The sequence below is a fragment of the Haemorhous mexicanus genome, chromosome 12 (assembly GCF_027477595.1).
Source record: "Haemorhous mexicanus isolate bHaeMex1 chromosome 12, bHaeMex1.pri, whole genome shotgun sequence".
Classification (NCBI taxonomy): Eukaryota; Metazoa; Chordata; class Aves; order Passeriformes; family Fringillidae; genus Haemorhous; species Haemorhous mexicanus.
The window spans coordinates 16,097,614-16,122,355 of NC_082352.1; the positions used below are offsets into that span (position 1 = coordinate 16,097,614).

The 24,742-nt window shown below is 46.3% G+C and overlaps 3 protein-coding genes and 2 non-coding genes across 7 annotated transcripts in view; 2 read left to right on the forward strand and 3 right to left on the reverse strand.

Moving 5' to 3' along the window:
* Positions 1-561: 561 nt before the first annotated feature.
* TRNAL-CAG (transfer RNA leucine (anticodon CAG)) lies at positions 562-644 on the forward strand. The gene has a single exon. It is a non-coding gene; the product is annotated as a tRNA-Leu (tRNA).
* Positions 645-795: 151 nt separating this feature from the next.
* Positions 796-878, reverse strand: TRNAL-CAG (transfer RNA leucine (anticodon CAG)). Its single transcript has one exon. It is a non-coding gene; the product is annotated as a tRNA-Leu (tRNA).
* An 808-nt stretch (positions 879-1,686) lies between these two features.
* PLLP (plasmolipin) lies at positions 1,687-4,505 on the forward strand. Its single transcript, XM_059857695.1, has 4 exons — positions 1,687-1,824; positions 3,133-3,306; positions 3,681-3,800; positions 3,878-4,505. Exons 1-4 carry the CDS (start codon positions 1,711-1,713, stop codon positions 3,989-3,991), a joined length of 522 nt encoding a protein of 173 aa, XP_059713678.1. The 5' UTR covers positions 1,687-1,710; the 3' UTR covers positions 3,992-4,505.
* A 1,741-nt stretch (positions 4,506-6,246) lies between these two features.
* Positions 6,247-13,633, reverse strand: ARL2BP (ADP ribosylation factor like GTPase 2 binding protein). Of its 3 annotated transcripts, none has more exons than XM_059857333.1 (7): positions 13,536-13,633; positions 12,650-12,761; positions 10,570-10,628; positions 9,019-9,125; positions 8,301-8,386; positions 7,374-7,470; positions 6,247-6,317 (listed from the first exon to the last, which is right to left on the reverse strand). In XM_059857333.1, the coding sequence occupies exons 2-7, from the start codon at positions 12,685-12,687 to the stop codon at positions 6,255-6,257; spliced, it is 450 nt and encodes a 149-aa protein (XP_059713316.1). In that variant the 5' UTR covers positions 12,688-12,761; positions 13,536-13,633; the 3' UTR covers positions 6,247-6,254. The 3 variants fall into 3 exon arrangements, with proteins under 3 accessions (XP_059713316.1, XP_059713318.1, XP_059713317.1); XM_059857335.1 differs by having other exon boundaries at positions 12,650-12,696; positions 13,536-13,603; XM_059857334.1 differs by lacking the exon at positions 13,536-13,633 and adding an exon at positions 13,440-13,495.
* A 299-nt stretch (positions 13,634-13,932) lies between these two features.
* RSPRY1 (ring finger and SPRY domain containing 1) overlaps positions 13,933-24,742 on the reverse strand; it is a 37,107-nt gene continuing 26,297 nt past the window's right edge. Inside the window, exons 12-16 of the mRNA XM_059857336.1 lie at positions 22,111-22,222; positions 20,981-21,083; positions 19,720-19,872; positions 17,532-17,636; positions 13,933-16,598 (exon numbers count right to left, since the gene is read on the reverse strand). Of these exons, the coding sequence (XP_059713319.1) occupies positions 16,502-16,598; positions 17,532-17,636; positions 19,720-19,872; positions 20,981-21,083; positions 22,111-22,222 (570 nt within the window). The 3' untranslated portion in view covers positions 13,933-16,501. The remainder of the gene's footprint in view (positions 16,599-17,531; positions 17,637-19,719; positions 19,873-20,980; positions 21,084-22,110; positions 22,223-24,742) is intronic.

The following is a 24,742-nucleotide window of genomic DNA, read 5'->3' on the forward strand; positions in this document are numbered from 1 at the left end:
AAATTTCAGCTGTGCCTCAACCATCACATTTTTGGGTTGAAGTGGGAATGTTAAATGCAGTTGCGGGATGGGGAGGTGATTGTCCCGCACTGCTCTGTGCTGGTGCAGCCTCACCTCGAGTTCTGGGAGCACATTTGGGCACCACAGTACAAGAAGTATCTAAGGCTGTAACAGAGCATCCAAAGGAGGCCGTGAGGATGGTGCAGGGTCTAGAGGGGAAGCCATGTGAGGAGTGGCTTGTTCAGCCTGGAAAAAAGGATACTGAGGGCAGAGCTCATTGTGGGCTGCAGCTTCCCCAGGAGAGGCAGCAGGGGGGCAATGCTGATCGCTGCTGTCTGTGACCAGTGATAAAACCTGAGGGAACGGCTGAAGCTGCTCCAGGGGAGGTTTAGGCTGGATGTTAGCAAAAGGTTCTTCACGCAGAGGGTGGTCAGGCTTTGGAAAAAGCTCCCCAGGGCGGTGTCACAGTAGAAGTGTCCCAGCCTGGGATGTGACAGAACTCACGGGATGGTCCTACAACAGCCTCAAGTGTGGCACGGGCTACAGCACTTGCCCAGCGGTGTCAGGATGGCCGAGCGGTCTAAGGCGCTGCGTTCAGGTCGCAGTCTCCCCTGGAGGCGTGGGTTCGAATCCCACTTCTGACAGCTTGAATATTTTTGCGTTACGTTCCCCTGTATTTAATTAGTTAATTGCTTTTAATTGCGCCCTTTTTACCGGTTTCGGTTTTTTTCTTTTTCATTCACGCTCCCGCCCATCTCCCCCAGCTAAAACGCCCGCGGGCGGAGCAAAAGTAGCTGTCAGAAGTGGGATTCGAACCCACGCCTCCAGGGGAGACTGCGACCTGAACGCAGCGCCTTAGACCGCTCGGCCATCCTGACTCGCTGGGACGCGCTGTTTTGCGGGCACACCGCATCCCAGATCCCAGCCGAGCCGCCGTGTCCGGTCACCGCCGGGACAGCCCCGGGCCCAGCCCTGAGCCACAGGCTTCATTAACGACCTGCGCGATGGGGCCCGGGGCGCCCTGGGCACATGACACCAAACTGGGAGCAGTGGCTGATAGTCCAGAGGGTCCTGCTGCCACCCAGAGTGACCCGGACCAGCCCGAGATGCGGGCAGACAGGAATCTCCCGATGTGGAGGCTGATGAGGCTCAACAAAAATTGCCCAGAGAAGCTGCGGCTGCCCCGTCCCTGGAAGTGTTCAGGCCACGTTGGAGCAAATCCAAGGGCTTGGAGCAACCCGTTGTAGTGGAATGTGTCCCTGCATGGCAGGAGGTTGGAACGAGGCGCCTTAAGATCACTTCCAACCCAAATTATTCCAGGATTTAACAAGGAGACGCCTCTCCCGTCCCCCTCAGAGGAGCAACGTCAGGCACCGGGATACTCCGGAGGCCACCGAATGTCTCCGGTGAGCACCGAGCAGGACACGGCTGCCCAGAAGTTGCCGGTGCCCCGGGCTGCTCCAGCCGAGCATCTCCAGGATACGGGGAGCGAGGGCTGTCACGGTGGGGGCCGCCCTTTGTCGGCGGTACCCCGGTACGGGGACACGGCGACACACCCGGGAGCGCAGCGCGGCGCCGGGCGGAGGCTCCGCCGCATGCCGGGGGCGGCGGGGCGGGGGCAGGCGCGGGGCTCAGCCCGGCGCCCCGGAGCCACCCGCGCCCCGCCCGCGGAGGGGCCGTGCCGGGGCCGTCCCGGGGCCGGTGCGCGGCATGGCGGGCCTGCCCGGCGCCGCGAGAGCCCGGAGCGCCTCCCCGGGATCCCCCCCGGCCCTGGACGGCTCCTTCTTGCTCTCGCCGCTCGGGGGGCTGATGTGCGCCCAGACCGTGAGTACCGGGGAGGGGGCGCGGCGGAGGGGGGAGGGCGTCATCCACTTGGGTGCTTTTCTTCAGCTGGAAACAGCCCGGGCTCTCTTTGGCTGCCACTCCGACCCCATCTCGGCTGTCTAACCCTGGGTAATCCCCAACCCTAAGACAGTGCAGCCTCCACTCTCCTCCTTCACTCTGTAAGGCCAGAGGAGAAATCGGATTCTTGTCCTACGCCCCTCGCCGGTTGTAGCTCCGCTCAGTGCCGGGTGGTTCCCAGTGCCAGGCACGGGCTGATCCGTGAGGGCATCTCCGCAGGGCACAGCCGACGGGTCGGGTGTGTGAAGCCCAGTGACTCCAGGCGAGCTGTGCTGGGGGTGCCCGTGAGGCTCTCACGCTCCCTGGAACACTCTCAGCTCTCCAGGTTGTCCTCCCAGGTTTTGGCGGCTGCTCTCAGATGAGCCCAAGGGTCCTTGCACCCTCAAATAGACCAGCAGCATCGCTGTTCATTGCTGCATCATCGGAGGCAACCACAAAGCTCTCCCCGGGACCGCGGTGCCACATGAACGCACGGGGGTGGGTGTTCAGCTGAGTACTGGGCCACTTGTGACCTGCCCACGGTGCTGCCCCGCTGCCTGGGACCCTATTCTCTCGTCCCCTCTCCTCGGGGCAGCGTTGTGGGATGTGCCCTGAGCAGCCACTGTGAAACAGCTGGCACAGACCTGGCTCCTGGCTCCAGATTCCAGCCCCTGGGCATGGCTGAGCTGGTGGTGGCATAGAGACAAACGCTCAGGGAAGGGGCTGGGCAGGATGCTGCTGGGGGTGCCTTGTAGGAGCGCCAGGAAAGAGAGATGGAAGCAAGACCAGCAGCCGAGACGTCGCAGATGCTCCCACCTCTGCAGCCCCTTGCTCGGCCCACGCTGTTAAAGAGGCTCCTGCTTCCCCCCGGCAGCAGCTCACGCGTGCCACCTCCCACTCCTGCAGGAGCCCTCTCTGCATGTTTCTCCCCAGCACATATTTTGTGATCACGAGTGTTAGAAATGGATGTGACAGACAAGGAGGCATTGTCGGGGCAGCCGGGCACCAGGGCGTTGGAGGCGGGCAGGACAAAGGCTGTTGTGTTTCTTCTATGACAATGGGCGGTTCGGGCTTACACAGGGGCACCGCGGCTTTCCAAGGAGCCCTTCTCCTGCCGAGTGTGCCGCTGCCTTCCTGACGTGAGGGGAACCCAACTGCTGTTGGTGCTGGTGTGCCTGGGCTTGTGGGCGATGTTCTGTGCTCCCCCTGTAGGAAGCAGCCCCTGAACAGGTTCCCCTTTTCCCCCCACAGGTGCTCGGTTTACTGGTGTGGTCTCTCATCGCCGCCACAACGTACCACCTGCACGCGGCATACGGCTGGGTGATGTTCGTGTCCCTCTTCTTCTGGATACTAACACTCCTTTTCTTGGTGACCTACCTCCTGCAGCTTCACCAGAAGTTCTACATGGTCCCCTGGCCCCTCGTGGTGCGTAGCTGAGAGGGAGTGAGGGGGGATCCCAAGAGGGAAACATCTTGGAAAGATAGTCTGGGAAAGCTTCAGTCTCTTCTGGGCTGATGGAACAAGTCCCCTGCACTTTGCACAGTGACGTTGTTTCATTCTGCCCTTGAATTGCTTAGAAAATGCTCAAACCAGAAAGTCCTGTGTCAAGCCAGAAAGTTACAGCCACCAACTGCTGCAGTTGTGGTGTCATCCAGAAACCTCCCAGCACAACCTGGGGAGCATTTCATGTGTTCTCCTGGGGAATGGGGAGGAATGTGAACCTGAGCCTTTTGCTGCTGCCTCGCCCCAGCATGCACGAGCCTGAGCCCAGACCTCACGAGCACCTCTCTGTTCCCCAGCTGATGATCTGCAACGCCGTGGCCACCGTGCTGTACATCACCGCCTTCGTGACGTGCGCGGCCGCCGTGCAGCCGACGTCCTGGCGGCAGTGGGACTACAACCGCCGAGCCGCCGCCTCCGTGAGTACCGGCGGGAGGGGAGGGCCGAGGGCTGGGGCAGCGCCCGTGCTCACATGTGGGATGTGCTCCTCTTCCAGTTCTTCGCCTGTGTCACGATGATCACCTACGGGGTGAGCACCTTCTTCAGCTTCCGTGCCTGGAAAGGGCTCGGCAGCAACGCGGCCACCAGCCAAGTGACCGACCACGCGTGAGGAGTGGGCAGCAAAGCCCGGCCGCCCTGGGGCCACCCTGCACCGGCTTGTGCCAGGTTTGGAGCCTCGTGTGCCACCAGGGCTCGTTCTGGGACCAGCCTGTGCTGGCAGCAGTGGTCAGCACTGGGTCATGTGGATGCTGCCCTGTGGTTTCTGATGATGCTCCCAGCTGACGCGCCCACAGCACGGCCCCACGGCATTGCCATGGGGGACACGGACTCGCTGGGGCTGCAGCTCCTGCTCATGCCGGGACTCATCTGGATCCTCACCAGAGCAGCTCCACTCAGGGGGCTCAGCCAGTTTGGCACAGTGCAATACTAAAACTAACCCAAGCCCAGGCTCCCCTCCCGCTCATTCACAGCTACAGTGTAATGCAATTAACAGGGTGCAGAAACAGTGGCAGAACTGGAAGATGAGAAGTGAAGCAAGGGAAGCAGTCATAACTGCTCTTGTATTGATTTCTAACAATTTGAGTAGAAATTTTATGCTTTAAATAAAAACATTCCTCAATCCAGCACTGGAGTCTGTCATGAGAAAACTTATCGTGTGAGGAAGTAGCACACACAGCATGGTGGGGACAGCAGAGATGTCACTGCAGAGGTGGCTGTTCCTTCCCCCTCCATGTGGGCCATGGAAGGAAAAAGGCCACAGGGTTCATCTCTCATTGCTTTATGCACACACACACTCAGAGTGTGCAGCCAAGACCACAAGAACACAAACAAGGCTTTGATCACTCCCTCTTCCTGGCTCAGCACCACACACTCCTGAGTTCACCTAATTAATCAGCAAGTCAATTTTGCCCATTAGCTGCAGGTCATTTTCAGAAATTACAATCAAGTCTGCAAAAGCTCTGGGAACAGAGCAGGATCAGCGCCTCAGGAGAGGGAAGAACCACACTGCTCCCCCGTGCTGCAGACCACAAATTCACCTTTTGGGTGTTTGTCAGATTGAGAAGTGACGCCCAGCCAGGCAGAGCAGCTTTTCCTTTCACACCCTCCTTGTACAAGGTAGTAAAAGTAGATTTAGTGAGTTCCAAAGCTGGTGCACGGTGAGCTACACTGCAAATCTTACTGCATGCTCTGCAGGGGAAAAGTTTTACCAGGTTGTCTGCAGAGGCAGAATCAGGAAAAGGAACTGCATTGATGGAAGGTGAGAACTGAAAAGGAACTAGACACATGGCATTGGCCCGTGACAGATCTGCCTTTATTTGGTTGTCAGTGAGTAAATCAAGGGTCAAATTTCCACAGTTATGACTATATAGACATATATATATATATATATATATATATATATATATATATATATATATAAATATATATATATATAAAAGGAACAGTAAGAAAATAAAATCGATAAAACTAATAAAAATTAACATGGGGAGGTCACTATTGAATTCCAAAATCTAGACAGAAAATTTACTTAAAAACTCTGATAAAGGACACGCGTCTCAGCCTTCCAAACTCTGACACGTTCCAAATTAATTTAGTTAGCATTTCTCCAGATTCAACTGCATCACCAGGCAACTGAGGCTCCAGAATCTGCATCTCTCTGGGAAGGATGTGACCAAAGAAATGATGTGCTGTCCCTATAAAGAAGCTGATGGCTGATCTGCATGAATTCTGCCTTGGCACCTTGTAAAAACCTTCCCTGCACACACTGACTTCTCAGTTAGAGCCACATCCCTGAGAATGGAGCATCTTTTCCTGCCTAAGGCCAGGCTGGATGGGACTGTGAGCAACCTGCTCCAGTGGAAGGGGCATTGGAACTGGATGATTTCCAGTTAAGCAATGGTGCTGCAGGAACAGAAGGAATAAACTGTTCTCTGTGTTCAGCAGAGACAGGACAAAGAACAAGGAGCTCAAACTGCAGCTCAGGCACTTTATATCAGAGTGCAAAAGGCTCCCTGCAGCAGCAGCAGCAGGGCACTGCAGAAAACTGTCCAGACAAACCATGGCAGCTTCCAAGAAGATCCCGGCAGACATGTCAGAAGTTTGGGTAGAGCTGGGGAAAGGAAGACTGCCACTCACAGTCTCTTCCATCCATTTGCACAAGGGTATAAAAATTCCAGAAAGTTTTGATTTCACCTCCTGGAGAGGGGCCCACAGTCCCGGCCCGGCCCCACCGAACACCCACCTCCCTCGGAGTGGTGCCGAGTCCCCGCCCCTCTGCCCCGGGCCCTCTCGTGGGAATTGCTGCCTTTCACCTCTGAAATTTGAATAGACCTCGCTTAAAATACAACACAACTCCCTTCAGAATGACTTGTTCAATGGTTTAATGAAGTCACCACTAACGCACTGCTTAAATCCAGACTTCGACCTTCTTTCTCCTAGAAACATGGGAAAAAAAAAATCTGTGACTCCATGATGGTTTGGAATAAGCATTTCAAAATTCAAACAGGCAATACATTTTCTGCTGCATCAAACCAATATAAAATCACACGTTACTGGAGCATCTGTGATTGAATGGGAACCCAAGATTGTGCCGGAATCCCTGGGTGAGGGGGCTGTCTGGTCTGCCCATGTCAGAGCAGAGTCCTGCTCAGCCCTGGTTGGGAATGCTGTGGCTCAGGGATCTACTGAAATCTGGCTCCTGTCAATCGCCTCTCAGAGACCCCAATCTGCAAATCCCAACTGAAACTCCTCCTGATGCTGATACATGGATTGACTCTCTTCAGCCTGTCCCCATTTCCACAAAATTCACAGGGATAGGGAAGAGGCAGAGGCATAACCACAACTGTGACTCTTTTGCTCCTTGTCAAACAGGACTGGACTGACACTGGAGAGCACTGATTTTTATTTTGCTAGGAAAAACCTCATCCAAAAATCTCAGCACTCTTGTTTATTTCTCCAGCTGGCACAGAGAGGAGGAGAAAACAAATGAAAGAGGTATAAAAAGCGAATTTTGGATAGACTAGGAATAAAAAACAAAAGAAGACACTATAGAGTAAGAATGGCCAAGGTGGAAAGGGATCTCTGGAGGTGATCTGGGCCAAACCCCACACTCAAACATGGTCATTCAGGACTGTGTCCAGACAACTTTAAAATATCTCCAAGGATGGAGAATCCACAAGCTCAGAGACTGTCACAGTGAAAAAGTGTTCCCTTCTACTCATTTGGAAAACAATATTCACAAATGCAGGAAGTTCACAAAAGCAGGAAGAGCTGCTCCACATGCCAGCTTTATTAATGTTTTCTATAAATCATTAAATGTGCAGTTTGAGTTTAAAAAGCCACTAATTGAATTAATTTCTTTTGACTCTGTTACAGCCTTTGAGTAAATACTGTGACCTACTGGAGAAACTTTTCCTTTGGCACTCTCAGGTGGAGCTACACAAAACCAACAGCTACTGTGCCAATGAAAATAAACAATGTGATATACTCACAGCTCTGTATTCCAAGAACATTTCTTTGAAAGCCAGAAAGTCTGTAAATGTGAGAAGCAGATCAAATATATCACCTGGCATTTCATCTTTGTGTTGTCTACAGAGAAAAAGAAGTTGGGGAATGAGAAAATTGTGTGAGAAAAATTTGTTATTTTTAAAATGATACAAGGTCAAAAAGGACAAGTAGAATGATATCAGTATTTAAACAAGAATATTATTGCTGGTTATCATATAGCAAAACTGCAGCCAAATATTACCATGCAGTATTTTCAATCCAACTACATTGTTAAATTTATCTAAATCCAAGACCTAAGAGTTTCATATCAGTCCTTGAAAACCTGATCTGTTTATTTAAGAAACATTAAAAATTAACCAGATTCAAATATATTAAGATACTCAGTTCTAATTACACTTGATTTTCTTATTCAAGGGGAAAACCAGTGATCTTTCAAAAACAAGCTCTTCAGGAAGCTGGTTAAGCTAAAATGACCCAGTGCAAAAGCTGAACACAAACCAAACTCTTTTCTGGATGCTCCAAATGAAAACTGCAATAAAGGAATTCAACCACAAGACTGAAACACCACCAGGCTACTGAGGTGCCTGGAAGAGGTAAGACACAACCTTTTAAGGGTCTGGCTTCAAAATGACAAGAAATATAAAAATCCTCCAGTGCTCTCAGTCTGATTTCTCTTCCTACCCCTTCAAACTCAATATATTTCAGCAGGACAATTCAGAAATTTAGAGCTGCAGGACATGCTGAAGGCAAGAAAAGTGGTCAGTCACTGCCAGCATGAACAATTCCATTTTAAGTTAAAGTAGAACCATTATCTAAAGGGAGAACTGCCAAAAGCCTAAGCTTTAATCCAGATAAAAAGAACTGAGAGGCACACAAGCCACTCCTCAACCAAAAGCAAAGCAGAGACTTACTGCAATGACACTGTGAAAGCAACCATATCAAACCCACGAATCCGATCAAGCAACTTCTCTTCAATGTATTTCTCTACTAAAGAGATCTGAAAAAAACCCAGACAAACCACCCCAGTAAGATCACAACGATTTCAGAGGCAGATTTCAAACAGCATCCTGACACTGACACCTTCCTGACACTCGGCATGATCCTCACTGGGCACAACTGCAGATTCCTCAGTGGGTGTTGCTGGTTCTGTTCTCACACCAGCCCCGAGGCACAGAGCTGCACATTTTTTTTGGGGGGGATCTTGGGGAGAACAAACACTGACTATTTGTATCTTGTAACAAATATTTTTCCAACTCATTTAATGGTACTGAATAGCAGAGTGGTCTAGTTTCCTGATTATGCTTTGCATGAAGAATGTGACTGAATTATCCAATACAAGAAATAAAACAACTGGAAAATAAGAAACTTTGTTTGCACACATGCTAAACACATTATTTACTACAGCAATTGTCTAAATTTCTATGCAAGGGAGCTACACAACTTCCAAAATACCTCTAGAAAATTTTGTGTGAAACGATGAGAAAGAAAAACAAAGCTTCAGAAAAAAACCTTCTTGCTCACAGATCATGGCTGTGCTTCTGAAGGAGACAGGAATATGTTGGGATCTGCTCCATATAAGCCCAGTATTTTATAAAGGGAGAACTATAGTAAAAGGAAAAGGTATCTTACATATTCATTAAAAATGTCCGTATAGATGAGCTTGTTTTCTTCTGAGTCATCAAACTCCTGGTAGTGTTTCTCCAAAAAATTCCTCTGTATTAACTGGAAATCATCATCTGGGCCATAACAGAAATGCAGCACAGAGTTAGGAGTTTAGTCATTCTTTCTGTAACACAAACCCCACATTCACTGGTCCTCTGCTTCCCTGCTGTAACCACAGAGCCCTGCACACGTGCAGAGTTCATCACATCAGCCCCACAGCTGCTGCCAAACCACCACTTCTGACCCATCTGTGAGAGAACAGAGGCTGATGGTGAAATATTTCCAAAACAGTTCTCCTGCTCTACATTTATTAATAGTTATTTATTCTCAATCTCTTTTTACTCTGGCTCTAAAGTCAGCAAAACAGCCATATTTTTTATTAAGTGAATATCTCTTCCCTACAAGAACTCTAAGTTTTTTTCTTCGAATTTTAAAATATTAGTGAAATTCCCAGATTAAATTTTTAATTGCCAAAGAATTTTTTTTGCAGTTGTGGAAGAAAAGAAGAGTAAAAATAAACACAGTAGGTTACCATGGAATTCCACAAAACATGTATAAATAAAAAGTTTACTTATGAACACTGGTAAAGGACACCAGTCACAGCTTTCCAAACCCTGACACGTTCCAAATTAATTTAGTTAGCATTTCTCCAGATTCAACTGCATCACCAGGCAACTGAGGCTCCAGAATCTGCATCTCTCTGGGAAGGATGTGACCAAAGAAATGATGTGCTGTCCCTATAAAGCAGCTGATGGCTGATCTGCATGAATTCTGCCTTGGCACCTTGTAAAAACCTTCCCTGCACACACTGACTTCTCAGTTAGAGCCACATCCCTGAGAATGGAGCATCTTTTCCTGCCTAAGGCCAGGCTGGATGGGACTGTGTGCAACCTGCTCCAGTGGGAGGTGTCCCTGCCCATGGCAGGGGGGTGGAGTGATCTGTAAGGTCCTTCCAACCCAAACCATTCTGTGATTCTATAACCATCTTTGTGCTCTAGGGCTGGATACACAGAAAGAGGGTTCCCCATTCTTGCAGCTTTCAGTCCTGGAATAGAACCAATTCTCAATAGAACCAACTCTACAGCAGAGTGCAAAAGGCTCCTGTAGCAGCAGCAGCAGGGCACTGCAGAAAACTGTCCAGACAAACCATGGCAGCTCCTAAGAACATCCTGACAGACATGTCAGGAGAAGTTTGGGTAGAGCTGGGGAAGGGAAGGCTGCCTCTCACAGTCTCTTCCACAAAAATCCCAGAAAACTTTGATTTCTCTGTGAGATGCAAAAGCATCTTTACTGTTTCTCTAAGCAGTGTCTAAGCTGCAGTGATGTGGAGAATAATTTTCAAGAGTCACAAGCACACAAAAGAATTTTATGTATATTTTTACTACACTACCAGGTAGGAAAGGAAGGAAAGCCTCCATGAAGCAGGCAGGGGCTCTGTATGTTGGCTAATTAACAGAAGAGCAGCTGGCAACAAGTTTAACAGCCCTGTTGTTGTCTGTACCTACTTGCAAACCTTACCCATTATGATATCCTCCAGATAGCCAACAACTGCATCAAACTCCTCAGAAGTGGTGGAGCTGAAAGCAAAGAAAAGCGTATATATTTAAAAAGTGTTAACAGAAGCCTAAGTACAAATAAACAAATAAATCCAGTAATTACAAGATAACTGAAAAACTTCCTAGTTTCAACCTACAAAACAATCCATGGCACTGATGAGAAGATTGCTCCATGGAGATTCTCATCAGGCCTCTGCTCTATCTGCTCCCAGTAAGGTGCCTAATTGCAAGAAAAAATAAATGTTGTTTTACTGGCATTACTGTCAAGGTAATTCTAGTTCTGGTGCAAAAGAATGTAAAGAGTGTAATTAGAACAGCAAATTAAACCTTTTCCAACCCACAAATCCCAGCTGCTACATTTCCCTTCTCTTTCCTGCACATGGTGATCACAGAACTGTAGACACTCTAGAGAATATTTTGAAATATTTGGTCTTGTGGAACAACTTAAACTGAATGTATAGACAAGTATTACATAACTGAAGAAACTTAAATATTTTTCTTATGCAAGAAACATCCTTATATGATATAAATAAATGGGATAATCTCCTAAAGTTATTCCACCATGAGCAAATATTAAACATCATTATGGATCTGAATTATTCCAGGGAAGAAATCTTTGGTGCCAGCATCAGGAGTCTGAATCTATTATTGTGCAACTTGTTCAGACACAATAAATAATCCACAGGATGTCTTTGGCATTCACAGCTCTTCTTTAGTGGGAGATGAACTCTTCCTATTTCCTCCAAGGGATGAAAGACAATCTTTTCTCACATGTGAGGGAAAGAAGCCTCAAAGAAACAGGGATATTTGTCTTTAAGAAAAAAATTTGCTACCATCACTGAAAGCATCATTTAAATTCAACTGAATGTCTCTCATCAGTAAACAGAGTAGGATAGCCCTTCAGACTAAGTTTCGAAAAGCTCATTAAAGTTGCTTTGCCATTAGAGAATACTCCAGTGAAATTAATCCAACAGTAGTTTAGCTGACAGCTTAACTATAATCAGGCTCGCTCTGATCAGAAAAAACTAAGAGATCTTTAATTTAAAAAGGCGTCTGCTCAGCGAGGATATCCTAGCAACAGCATCGCTGCTCCGGGGAGAGGAGCGGAGCCAGGGCCGGGGACAGCCCGCGAGAGGGCGGCACAGGGCCGGCAGCGCGGCAGCCCCGGGCAGCTCCGCCGGACTCAGCGCTGCCCTTGGCATGCGCTGCCTCTGCCAGCGATAATTTCCACTCTTTCCCCCCCCTCCAAATAAATGCTACTGCTAGTTCTACAGCTTATCCTAACAGCAACAGAGAAAGTGTTAATTTAAACCCTGGCTGAAGTCTGTGCAGGTATCGGAATTCACCTGTTCCAAAAGAACCCGATTCCATCTCTTTAGCCACACACCTACAGAGACACGAGCTCACCAGCCCTGGGGTTTAATTCCCTGTCACCTACCCAGACTGGCCAGCACACTGCACTGCTGAGGCAGCCCTGGCACCAGCCTTTGCTCAGAGTCTGAGGCTGAAAGAGTTAAATCCCTGCATGACAGAGGCACAGTCACACAGCCCCTTCTGCCACAACTCTTGGGAGAAGAGTATGACAGGCACTTGTGGGGTGAAGCAGCATCTTAGCACCTGCCAATGTGAAATTTGGTTGAGGTAACCTGTGGATGGGCTCAGTTTTAGGAGAACACTCAGAGGAAGTCTCTTCTCAGGATCAGTGACATAAGACAACAAACACTCTTGAAAAGGAGAAATTCTGAATTTAAAACAAACACCAGAAAAAGCAATTTCCAGCCTTTACAAGGCTTGCTCTGATCCCTCAGCAGAGCTACCCAGTGCTACACTGACCACAGTGATATTTAGTTTGACTTCACCTAAACTCTCTACTGATGTTATTCCCTCTTGCAGCTTTGCATTCTGCTCCTTTGTTCTCCTAAGAGGCAGAATCTGCTAAACAGTGTGGTGTCAATTCATTCCTGTAATTATATTCCTATCAAGATATTTTAATTAGCAATTAGCTTATTGAAACCTGACACATGAGAATGCAGCATACTCACGTGGCTACACCCAAACTTTCTCCATCAGAAGTCTCCATTGCTCCTGCCTAGCCAGAGTGGAAGAGATGTATGTTTCAGCCGTTAGTGGTTATTTCTTCTTTTGACTAAAGTGCTAAGGAATAACATGACTTACTGTTAATACAAATCAATTGCTAAACTACCATACATTTCCTGAAGAGCAAATCAGAAGATAAATTTTAATTCTTAAACACTGCAATTCAAACATCACATTCTTCCAAAACATCATTACTGCCTTTTTGTAATAACTCAAATAATCTAGAAACGTTCTCTGCCTATTCAGAGAAGAGGTTCAAAATACAACCAGACCCTATAAAGGGGTTTTGGGTCACCTCTACATCTTTTCTCCTGAAACATCTGTGACTGACCATTATGGAAATAAAGCCAGATAAGACAAAGGTGTCACCCTGCTCCAGAGTGTCCCAGACCAGGCTTTGGACAGCGATCCCAGGGGCTGTGTCCCGGCTGGACACTCGGCCCAAGGCTGTGAGTGGGCTCCGGGGACAGGGCACACCGGGGTCAGGGCACACCGCTCCCCGGGGCCGCTGGCGATGGGATCCCGCTACTCCCGCTGGGCTTCACCCACCGCCGGCCCTCAGAGCAGTCCCGGGGTATCACCGCGAGCCCGGCCGGAGCCGAGCGCGTCCCTCGCCTCCCCATCCTCGGTCCCGGCGAGGGCGGGCAAAGCCCTCCAGCCCTGCCCCTCCCCAGGCAGCCAGCCCGCCTCACTCCCTCCGGCTCCTCAAAGGGACCCAGGGCAGCGGGCCATCACCCTCTCTCTCTGCAGGTGGCATCCCGCCGTTCCCGGGGCGCCGGCCCCGCGTCCCGCTCCCGTTGCCGCGGCCCCGCGCCCCCCGCCCGCACCCACCGCCCTCAGGCCGGCGCGCAACCCCTCCCCTCGGGCCGTCTCCTGGGGAACGCGCTCTTCCGCCCCGTCCGCAGCCAATCACAGCGCGGCTCCGGCCCGCCGGGCCCGCCCCCAGAGCGCCGGCCAATCAGAGCGCGGCGGGGCTGCGCGGGAAGGCGGCGCCGCCGCCATGGCGGGCCCCGAGGGGAGGCAGTAGACAGTATTATTTGCTGTATTGCGAATATTAATGGCAGCGGCAAAAGGGCTTCCCCTCAGAGAGCAGAGCTCCGAGGACTGGGGGCAGCCCCCAGCTGCTGTAGCCCAGCCATCAGCGCGATGACGTGGGTCCCCTCAGCACGAATATCCCACCCGAGCGCATACACGCGCCTCAGCCGAAAAGGAATTAAAGAACAACAAACAGCCTTCAGGATGTTTTTATTGTTGAATGGACAACTTTGCTACAATTCATTCCCCCCTGTGAGGGCCTGTGGAATGGGCACCTCCCGTCCCTGTCCCCAAAGCTACGGGGGGTGCAGGGAGCGAGGGTGACGCCGCGCTGCTCACGGAGTACCCAGCTTGACAGAAATGGCCCCGGCCTGGATGGCGGCACAAAGCCGGGCCCGGTGTACAGCCTTTCCCTTTGTGAAATGAACAGGACAGTTCTCTGCAACACAGCTCCCTCCTCCGCCACCGCTGGCTTCCTCTGCCCAGTGCCAGCTGCATGGAAGACGATCTGGGGCAAAATTTTCCAAAGCATTCACATCTTTTCCATAAAGAACGGAGGCACTGAGCCCCATGTCCACAAAGGCAGCGAGGCTCTAAGGTCACCTGCATTCCACAGGGACAGCAGATGCCTAGAAGCCATTGTAGACTTGGGCCTGAAGACCTTAATCTCATACAGCAGTTGATACAAATTAGGAGGTCCTAGGCACTTCTGAAAATTTTACCTCAGTTAATCCTGGCCAGGGAAACCAAAGCCCTGAAATTACTAGACTCTATTAAGGCAGAGTTCAAAATGGTTCTGTCCCACCTCTTCCCTAAAGTATGATTTGTAACTTTGTACTTTAGGGATAAAAACTCATCATTGCATTTGGAAGCGCTTAGAATTTAATTTCAAAGTGATTCTGAATTTTTAACACCCTTGTGGCAGTGATGAAGCTCATGTTTGCTCACTGAGCTGGAAGGGACTCGGCCCTGACTGAAAACATGGATACAGCAAAACATTGTGAAGTACACTCAGCAAGGAAATGAGATCCCTGTGGCACAGATTTGCCAGCCTGACTTAAATCAGACCAGGCATTCAAGGTGGAAGAGAATCCATATTTTAGCAAAAACACTAACCAGCACTCTGCTGCTGGATTCAGTCTACATTTGGACAAAAGTCAACGTGAAGATGATGGATAGAACTTTCCTAATTCACACATCTCTGGATGAAGTTCAGCACCCTTGAGTTAGCAATGGCAGAAGGTGAAAGGAGTTGCTAGAGAGCTGGGTTCTGGGACCTGTGTGCAGAGCTCTCAGCTCCTGCTGAGGTCTGTAGGAAGCCAGAGTGCTCAGCAGGATTAAGCAGCTTCAGCTCTGCTTTGTTAGTACTTCATAGTACAATAAAGATAATTAATGATTTTAAAAATAAGCTACATCAAACCATGAGAATTCACTACAACAGCCTCTGCTGCTGAATCACTGCCAAGAAGTGGGATGGTTTTGGTGTAAGTTGTGTGTGAATTAGTAAAGTTCTACTATACAGACAGATATTTTTAAAAAATCAACCGGTGCAAGACTTGGAAGAGACCGAGTCATATCCTCAGTTGGTGCAAAATAAGCAGAACCCCACCTATTTTTGTGCTACTTCACTGACACCAGCTGTGAACCCTGATTCCTTGTAGAAACCTAGTAAAAGTCAAGAGCTGCCTACTGAAGTGCATCCTTAACATACAAACATCACAAATGTGTAATTAAAGTGGAGCAGAGATTCCCACTGTATGATCCCTACCAAAAATAGGAAGTGTGGCCCCAAACCTGCTCAGAGCAGGACTGACAAGTGGCAAGCAAGGTGCATTTTTAAGGAGTTAAGAATAAGACTGAAATTGCTATCCAAATAACCTTGTTTTAAATAAATGGCTCCAGAACTCTCCTCTAATATTTTAAGATATATTCACTTCGGAAAAATTGAGCTAACTTTCAAAAACAACACTGATTAAAAAAGATGTTCAATGATACCTTAAAAAATACCCAGAATATCAAATTAATTCCAGTCCAGCATTATAATTAGTTAAGAATACCTCCTGAAAATTATAACCTCACAAAAAAATGTGGGTACCGAAGTTAAAAGTATCAGAAACATTATGTACTTGAAAATACCACTGATCTTTTAACATTTAAAAACAAATCAGAACATTCTTTGGAATCACCAAGTTATTAAAACCTGTGAGTTTCTCTACAGTCTCCACACTGTCTTTTCAAATCAGTCTGTGTACAGATTCAGTCTTTGAGCAGTTTAATATCGGAAAATACAGAGTCTCTGACCAGCAGGAGGCTACATTGAACAGGAAAACATTGGCATTCTTTTTTTAGTACTGACTTCTGCCAAAAATAGAGACTTTCGAGCACAAGACAGCACAGCCCTGTTTTAGGAAATACTTATTTTCTCTTCTTTTCTAAAATGCATTGTATGTGTACTTCCAGTGCAAATTTTTTCAGCACTTGCGACAGGTGAGAAGGAAAAGGGGAAGCAGAGACAACTCCCTCTGCTCTTGCTCAGAGAAACCAAAAGCCAGAGCTCCTGACTGCTGAAACCAGCTCCCATTGCTGGCAGCTGGGAAGAGCTTATTAAGGATTTCAGTTTTAAGATAAACACATTACAGGTTAGCATGAAATCTGGCCTTGGCTATGGTTCTATGTGCATAGGGATTGGTTAGAAATGCTTTCCCCTTTCAGTATTGGTTGGAGTTCTTTAAAAACAAGTCTGTGGTGTTTTTCCACGTGTGTCATGAAATGTGAGAGATCTGTCTGACTCGGGTTTGTATTTCCTGTCGACACAAAGGGCAGGTCTCCAATTGCAAGGCACACTCCATGCACAGGTCACTGAAGGAGAAGAAAAACCAGTTAAAGCCTGATTTTACAGTATGAAAAACTAATCAACAACAACAAAATAACACAAGCACTAAGCAGTTTAGTCAGCCTGCCAGAGGCACAGTCAAGTCCTTCAGTGTGGAGATTAGGCATTGCAGGTGAGGTGTTGTGGATCCATTTACAGGCTTTGAGAGGAGCCCCTGCTGCTCACCATCTCCCAGACCTGCAGCTGCTCCTGCAGCTGCTCAGGATCCCACTTCCCTGTGCTCATTAATCCTTGCACTCACGCTGGTCTGGAGAGCAGCCCCAGTGCCCTGCAGCAAATTCTCCAATCCAGGCACATCTCTTTTTAACTCTCCAGCATCTAGACACACGGCAAGACTCCTTCCATGAGTGCTCTAAAACTCTAAGGAATTGGACTTAACTGGACTCATTTCCCAGTAGGCTGCTTAAAGGCAGGAAAGTGCTATCTATTCTGGTATAACTCATACTGCTGTCTCATTTTTAGCTTTTAGAGGAATTTGTGACTTTAAACAATCCATTTGTTGAACATTTAATGAGTATGTGACTGTATTATGAATTTTCTGCTCTCCTCTCACATGATCTGGATCTCACAGCACCAGTATCAAGTACTAATCAGTAAAGCCTTTGACATCAGGGAAATAAGACTCAGGGGCAGCCCAGGGCAGCACACAGATGCAGCCTCTGTACTTGCCCAAATAGACACACAATCAGGGGTTCAATCTGCTCAGGTCTAGGATGAGTGAAATAGTGGCAATACTGTGTTTAACCTCTGCACATCACATCCTTCAAAGGAAGGAAGGTTATTTCCTTTATCCTGGGGAGTCAATCAAGATGAGCAGGGACTGCATATGGCCTCATCTGAGCTGAGCATCACACACACATTTTTCAATTTCTTTGGATTTGGTTTTTTTGAGATTTTACCTGTGTCCACATGGCCTGAGTTCTGTGTCTGCTACCTCATCACAGCAAAGTGTGCAGCAGTTCTCTCTGATACTCACTTGCTTCAGCAAAGCTAGGCGTCTGTGTCTGAAGGGAGAGAGAGAGAGACAGACCCCCACAAACATTAAGTTGACTCAAAACAATGGATTCAAAACTATTCTGAGAATTGCATCAAGGCCAACATAACATTTGTAGCAGTGCTACAACACACTGCTGATAAACATCGATCACAATTGCCCACAAAAAAAAGCTTAATACACTGACAGACCTGCAAAACAGATTCCCTATTCTGGTCTGTCAGAAAGGGACAAAGAGGTGATTAAATAACAATTCTCTTAGTTCCCACAGCTGAACACTTATAGAAATTCTTTTGTACCTGGCTACTTTCAGGAGTTAAGAAAAAACCCCAAACAAATAAACCTCACAAACCCATGTATCAACAACATACAGAAATCCTATGATGCTCTAACACAGTTTAAAAGAATAAAACCAGCAAATTAAATCAACATCTCGTTATGGCAACAGCCACAAGGGAGAGAAAATAGGTAAAAATCCCTCATCTGATGAAATAAGACATTTCCCATCTGGAACACACACACAGCACCCAGCACAACTATTCAATGGCAGGGTGATGTGTCTTGCCCCAACACCAGATGCACTAAATTCAGCACAACTCTGCATGAGTTTATATTAAATCCGGTGATGGATAATTAGGGTCCACACATACAGGCCTTTGCCTTATCTCCTATCACTTTTAAGATGATCAAAGCTATCTTTTAATTTAGAATTGGCTTATCATTTCCAAGTAGTTCAGGCTGTAGGGCGGGGATGATCTTTGTTTACACAAAGAACAGCAGTGTCCAACCTTGAACAGAGCCTTTCAGTGCTATTGCATAATGCAGGGTCTGTAACACAGGAGGCCAAGTTTCACCAGTCAGGCATCAACAGGAAACCAGTTTCCCCCAGTTTGTCTGTCATCTTTTGGCACAATCATTAACTGCTCTCACATTGCCTGAGCATTGCTAGAGCAGTTCCAGAACATCAATCCCACCTGAGCATCAGCCAGAAACGACAAACCTCTCATCCAGTGTGGGACACTACCAAGACAGAAGAACACAAATTTGTACCTAACAGATCATCTCAAAGACTACATCAGACTCTCACTTAAAGCACCTGCAGTCACAAGCAGAAATAATTTGCTCTGGCTGTAGGTAAGCACAAAATGATTTTGCAAGTTGCATTTGATTTTCTCTGCATAAATAGAATATTCCAAGCCTCAAAGTTCACAAATGTGTGACTCCAACCCCGAAGTAAGGGGGTTTTTCTTTTCTTTCTAAACACTAAAGATACTTAGGTACCTCAAATACACTTGATCAAAGCTAGTGATAATTCAAAACCAGTCTCTCAATGTTATTACAGCCAGGGGTACCCCCTCCAACAACCTCATCCCCACTTAATTAGTTGCAATTTAAGATCATTTCAGTCCCATACTGAAATCCAGGGTACATCACATGGATTATACTGTACAGTGTTACTGCTTATGTTCCAGTAAGTTATTTTATTACTAATAAAATTGATTCAGATGAGCTATTAGTTTTCATTCCTGCCAGAAGTTTGGTAAAAGCTAAAGAAAAATGCATCTAGACCTGTTTCTATCTTGAATTTTATTTAGATGGGAAAACACTTTAAATTTGAATAACCTTTGTCAGTACTGTCATTCAAAAATGGGGAAATTTTCATCAGGCTCAGAAAAGGACTTCAAATTTCAAGACTTACAATCATTCAGCACCTCCATGCTGCCAACACCACTAATTAGGTCATTTTTAAATAGGACATCTTTTTTTAATTAACACTATACCGCCTCAATCAGCCTAATAATCCTTCAATGGCAGATGGTACTTCTACTAAAAGAGGTTACTGTGTGGTACTAGTTCATTTTAATTAGCTTAATATTACAAAATATATTTTAATTTAATGGATTTTGTTGCATATCTCCTGCCCTACTGCTGAAATTGCACTGGAGCCTATTGTCTCATCCTTTTAGAAGAGGTACCTATGGAAGTATGACCCCATAAGAAATTAATTTTGCTGAGCACAAGGCAAGACTTTGCAACTCAGACATGAAACATTTTATTTCTCTGCATGCAAACACACAAGGTAGGAGGATTACCTGGGCAAAATTATTTTCTCTTCTGCTGTCAGAAAGGCATGATCATTGAAGGTACTAAACTTCATTGGTGGTGGGTACTTGAAGGGTTTTGCCCCAAAGTTGAACTCACATTGTTGATAGGACATGAAACTTGCTGCAGCAAAAAATCCTGATCTGCAACGTGATGAACAGGCATTTTAGAATGACTTAAATAATAGTAGAGCTCTCAGCCATGTTACTGTTACCATTTGAAAATATACCCTGAGACAGAGACAAGTTTAATACCAGTGTTTTGCAGCTAACTGGGAGAGCATCAAGTTGCAGCTGCACATACTGACCTTGTTTAGTTCTCAACTCCTGAATTTACTATGGGGATTCATCTGAGCTTCTTAGTGAGTCAGCCAGTAAAGGCTGCCTACTGTACAACTAGGACTAGTCACACTTTTAAAACCATAACTATCACCTCTCAAATTTACTGGAAGGGCCTAAGTTCAGTAATACCCCAAGTTCTAACAAGCACTCAAGTTTATCAGTTCCATACTCAAAGCACAGAGCACTAAAAGCTGAATAAAGAAGATACTCAGCAACTCTTTAAACAGAACTACTCTTTGACTGCATCTTGAACTTTATTCTAAGGAGAAAACATGGATGAAGTTATTAGCCTAGTAGGAATAACTGACTGTAATGTTTAATTAAGCTGCATAGGAAGCTGCTTTCTCAAGTATTACACCAGCTTATCTTTTCTGAAATAAAAGGCTGAACTTCCCTATGAGAGTTAGAGGAGTTCACCATATGTTAATTTTAACAACGATTGGCAAAATAAGCCCAACACCTGCCTGCAATACTACCAAGAGACACCCTCTGATGAATATTCAATGTGCTGCTCCAGGAGCTGGCCCCAGTGAATGGCAGTCAGTTAACAAGCTCTCTCCAACATTTACAAGATAGGCTTTATTTTTCAGAAGATAAGTTCCTCAGACACCAGAAAATTGTTCATCTTTGAGGCAGCCTCATTCTATTTTAATGTTATGCTAATTTGACAGTATAAAGCACTGAGCTGAACATACCTTTGGAAAGTCTAAAGTATTTATTTTGGACCCTGAAATCCACCTGTAAAATTATATCCCTCTTACTGATTTCTAAGCAACTTTCAACAGGGAAACTTGCTTAATGATGGCTTCAGGTAAGTAAATATGAATTTACATCTCAAATTAAAAACTCTTCATATAATTAACACAATTATCCACAGAGGTCATGTCCTTCCAAATGAGCAGATACTTACACAGCAGATGAAAATACTTGCTTCTCAGCAGGAAGCTGATTTCCATTTAAATAGAAGATCATTTGCTTTTCTTGCAAGTCTAGTAGAAATCCTATTGTGTCTCCTTACATGCAAAACAAAAATAATTTAAAGATTTAATTTCTGTTAAATGCCAACAGCTGAAACAGTTATTGTTTCAAGTATCACATATGTCAGTGTGAGCTGTCTTACTTAAAAGGAACTGTTTGCAAAAGCACAAAAGAAGAAACATTGATACAGACAGTAACTAAAAACAACCCAACCAAAACCAAAAAACCCAGAAGAAAATAGTAAAAAAATTATTTTAGTGCATTAATACTACATAGTTGTAGAAGTATTGCAGAGTATTTGCCAAAGCCAGAAGAAAGCTGCACTCTGTCACTCCTTGGCTATTTTACACCTGTTGAAAATAGACTTTAGCAAGTGGGTGTTCTGAGAAGAAATTTCCAATATGCTTGTGCTATTTATTTTTAAGAGGTGTTTTAATTTAGCCATCCTTGGGGGAAAATTTTAATAGAAGAGAAGGCGGCACAGTTCACACAAGCTTGGCATGCACAGAATCCTACCAAGATTTCAAAGCTGAGATCAAGAACAGAACTTTGCTGTCCAAGTAGTTATCCAAGAATTTAAAGTAAGCAAGACAGTGCAACTCCTCCTTAAAAAAGAAAAAAAAAAAGTCTAATTCAGAGATCAAGGTTTTTTCCCCCTTCTCTAAAACAACTCTTTTAAACCAGAAAAGAAGATTTCAGCCCTGTTGTGTACAACTATAAACAAGTGGACTTGTTTGTACAACTTGTTTGTACTTGTACAACTACAAAAAAGTCTAATGATTAAATGTCCAATGTTAATTGGTGCTATGACTTTCACTCTGCATTTGAAAAGAAAAAGTGTTTAACCAACAAGAGCGTCTTTACACAGACTGGGGAACAAGACTGTAGTGCCCACTGTGCTCATTTACATCACTCTTAAAGACACTGTAATTATTAAACCTTTATGATCATCAGAATTAGGCAGTAACTGCTTTGTTCACACCTATGATCAGACACCTGCAAGGGGAAAGAATCCTGTGCAGAAATGCAGTTAGGATAAAGAGCAGCAGACAGACTGAATACCTTCTTTCCAGCAGGGATGGGAATGTGGTTTACTTCTGGCGTTGTACCAGATCAGCTGCCGGCAGCCATCGTACGCGCAGGAGTATTCATCGTCCCCGATGCCATAGCCTTCCTTCAGAGACAGAGCACAACATCTCAGCCTGCAGCCATCCCTCACACTCAGGGCCTAAAGCCTCTTTTCATTCACCTAAAACTGCTGGAACCCTGGAAACTGAGAATTTTGGACTTTCTGTGCTGACAGGAGCCGACCACCAAGAGAACACTGCATTTGACCTGAGGCTGTGGAGAAGGTTTTCAAAGTTGAATGATAAAACTGGGATTATTGGTGTGTAGTTTGATTACAAATGCACAATATCACATGGTGGAAAACATGGAGTTTAAGGTTTTAAAATATAGTAATATATATAAAGCAAGATGGAATTTTTAGGGTGGAGGCTAGTCCTTCTTCACCTTTTCCGTGGGTTTGGGTGGTGTTATGTAATTAGATGAAAAAGTCATTGTGGGGCATGGGTGGTTGGTTATTGGGTTGAAAGTAAAAATAATTTAAGTGTTAGGTCTTAATTAGACAGTTTGTCCTTAAAAGGTCTTGTAGGGAAAGAGAGAGGGCTCCATTTTGCAGTTTGTTAGTGTAAGTGCTGTAGAACTCACGCTCTAAGACTGTAACATAAGTAAGAACTAATGCACATCTGAGTCCAAACAAGAAATACTGTCTTGTGCATTTAATCCCAACCTTGGCAGAAAAAAATAAGCAATAAATTGTCAATAAACCACTCTGGCAGGAGCAGGAATGGTTTCTTTCTCTCCCCCGTGAAAGTCATCTTTTTCTTCAAACTTGTTTTAGTTTCATTTTCACATTCAAAGGGAATTTGTTGTTGTGAGGAGGAAGGGAGAGGGGATATGTTTCCAAAGTGTCATCCATTCTCTGTGACCTCAAATCACTCCCGTCAAAGTATTTAAATACCAGAAGGCCAGTACCAAAATAGGTTAAATTTAGGCATCTTTAGAAGTCACCACAGAGTAACAGCCACTCTCTTATCTTGAAGTCCCGTACCAACCTTGTAATGCCCTCCCCACAAGATATCCATGTGCCACCAGAACCCACAGTACACAAAGGGAGCAAACACACAGTCCCTTCACCTAATTTGTTGCATATTGTGTCCCTTTCACTGCCAGCCTCCCTCAAATTGCGAAAATATAATCAAGTGATAGTCCTAAGGTCCAAGGCAAACACAGAACTAAAGAGTTTCAGAGTGGGAGAAAAATCTGTCATATAGCAGAGCCCAACCATGGAAGGTAAGCAACTTCCTCGTACTCAGCAGTGTTTGTCTGGAGTGCAAATACCAGACAGCATCTGATTACACAAGCTTCCCATGTCCCAAATTAAAGCTAAGCCCAGCCAATGGGTATTTCATGTCACATTTAGGAGTAGTCTTTTTGTTACAGATGCTGTAAATAAAGAGCATATGGCTTCTGAGCCTGTGTTTGTGACAAACCCAGAGAATAATACTCTTGTATTTCAGGCAGACACCTGATGAACTTAAATAACAGCAGCATTGGGCCATCAGCAACACAGCTGCAGAAACAGAAAAATTATGCTACTCGGAGATGTGACATCTCCTATTTTCATATGTTGCACAAGACACACAGAAAAACACACATAACACCAAGCTGATAAACAGTAACTGGGAAAACAAAATCATTTAAGGCGCTTAGCAGTTTAAAGGCAGACTCATGGCCTTCTTTCCACACAGTTTCTGTTACACTAGGTGTCTACACCTAGGCTAGATGTGCTGCTCTGCCTAGGGTTAGGGTTACGCCTAGGGTTAGGGTCCTACAAACCACAAAGCCCAGAGCTCCAGGCACACTACAGCTGCAAAAGGCATCCCAAGGGGAACACAAAACTGCCACAACACAGCCTCGACAGCAGCTTTCTCCTTGCCACCTGCCTTAACCCTAGCCTGCTTTTGCTGCTCTGCCTAGGGTTAGGGTTAGGGTTAGGCCTAGGGTTAGGGATCTGAAAACCAGCCCATGGGAGCGCAAAACTGCCACAACACGGCTGCCTCCACGGCTTTTTCCTCGGGAGGTGCCCTAGGCCCAGGCTGCTTTTCCTGCCTAGGGCTAGGGTTAGGGTTACACCTACGGTTAGTGTCTCAGAAAGCACAGAGCCCAGAGCTCCAGGCCCACTGCAGCTGCGAAAGGCATCCCAAGGGGAGCGCAGAACTGCCCCAACATGGCCTCCTCAACAGCTTTCTCCTTGCAACCTGCCCTAACCCTAGCCTGCTTTTGCTGCTCTGCCTAGGGTTAGGGTTACGCCTAGCGTTGGGGTTCTGAAAATCATAAAGCCCAGAGCTCCAGGCACACTGCAGCTCCAAAAGGCATCCTAAGGGGAACACAAAACTGCCCCAACATGGCTGCCTCCACGGCTTTTTCCTTTGCCACCTGCCCTAACCCTAGCCTGCTTTTGCTGCTTTTCCTGCCTAGGGTTAGGGTTACGCCTAGGGTTAGGGTTCTGAAAAGCACAAAGCCCAGAGCTCCAGGCACACTGCAGCTGCAGAAGACATCCCAAGGGGAACACAAAACTGCCACAACATGGTCTCCTCAACTGCTTTCTCATTGGAGCTAGACTTAACCA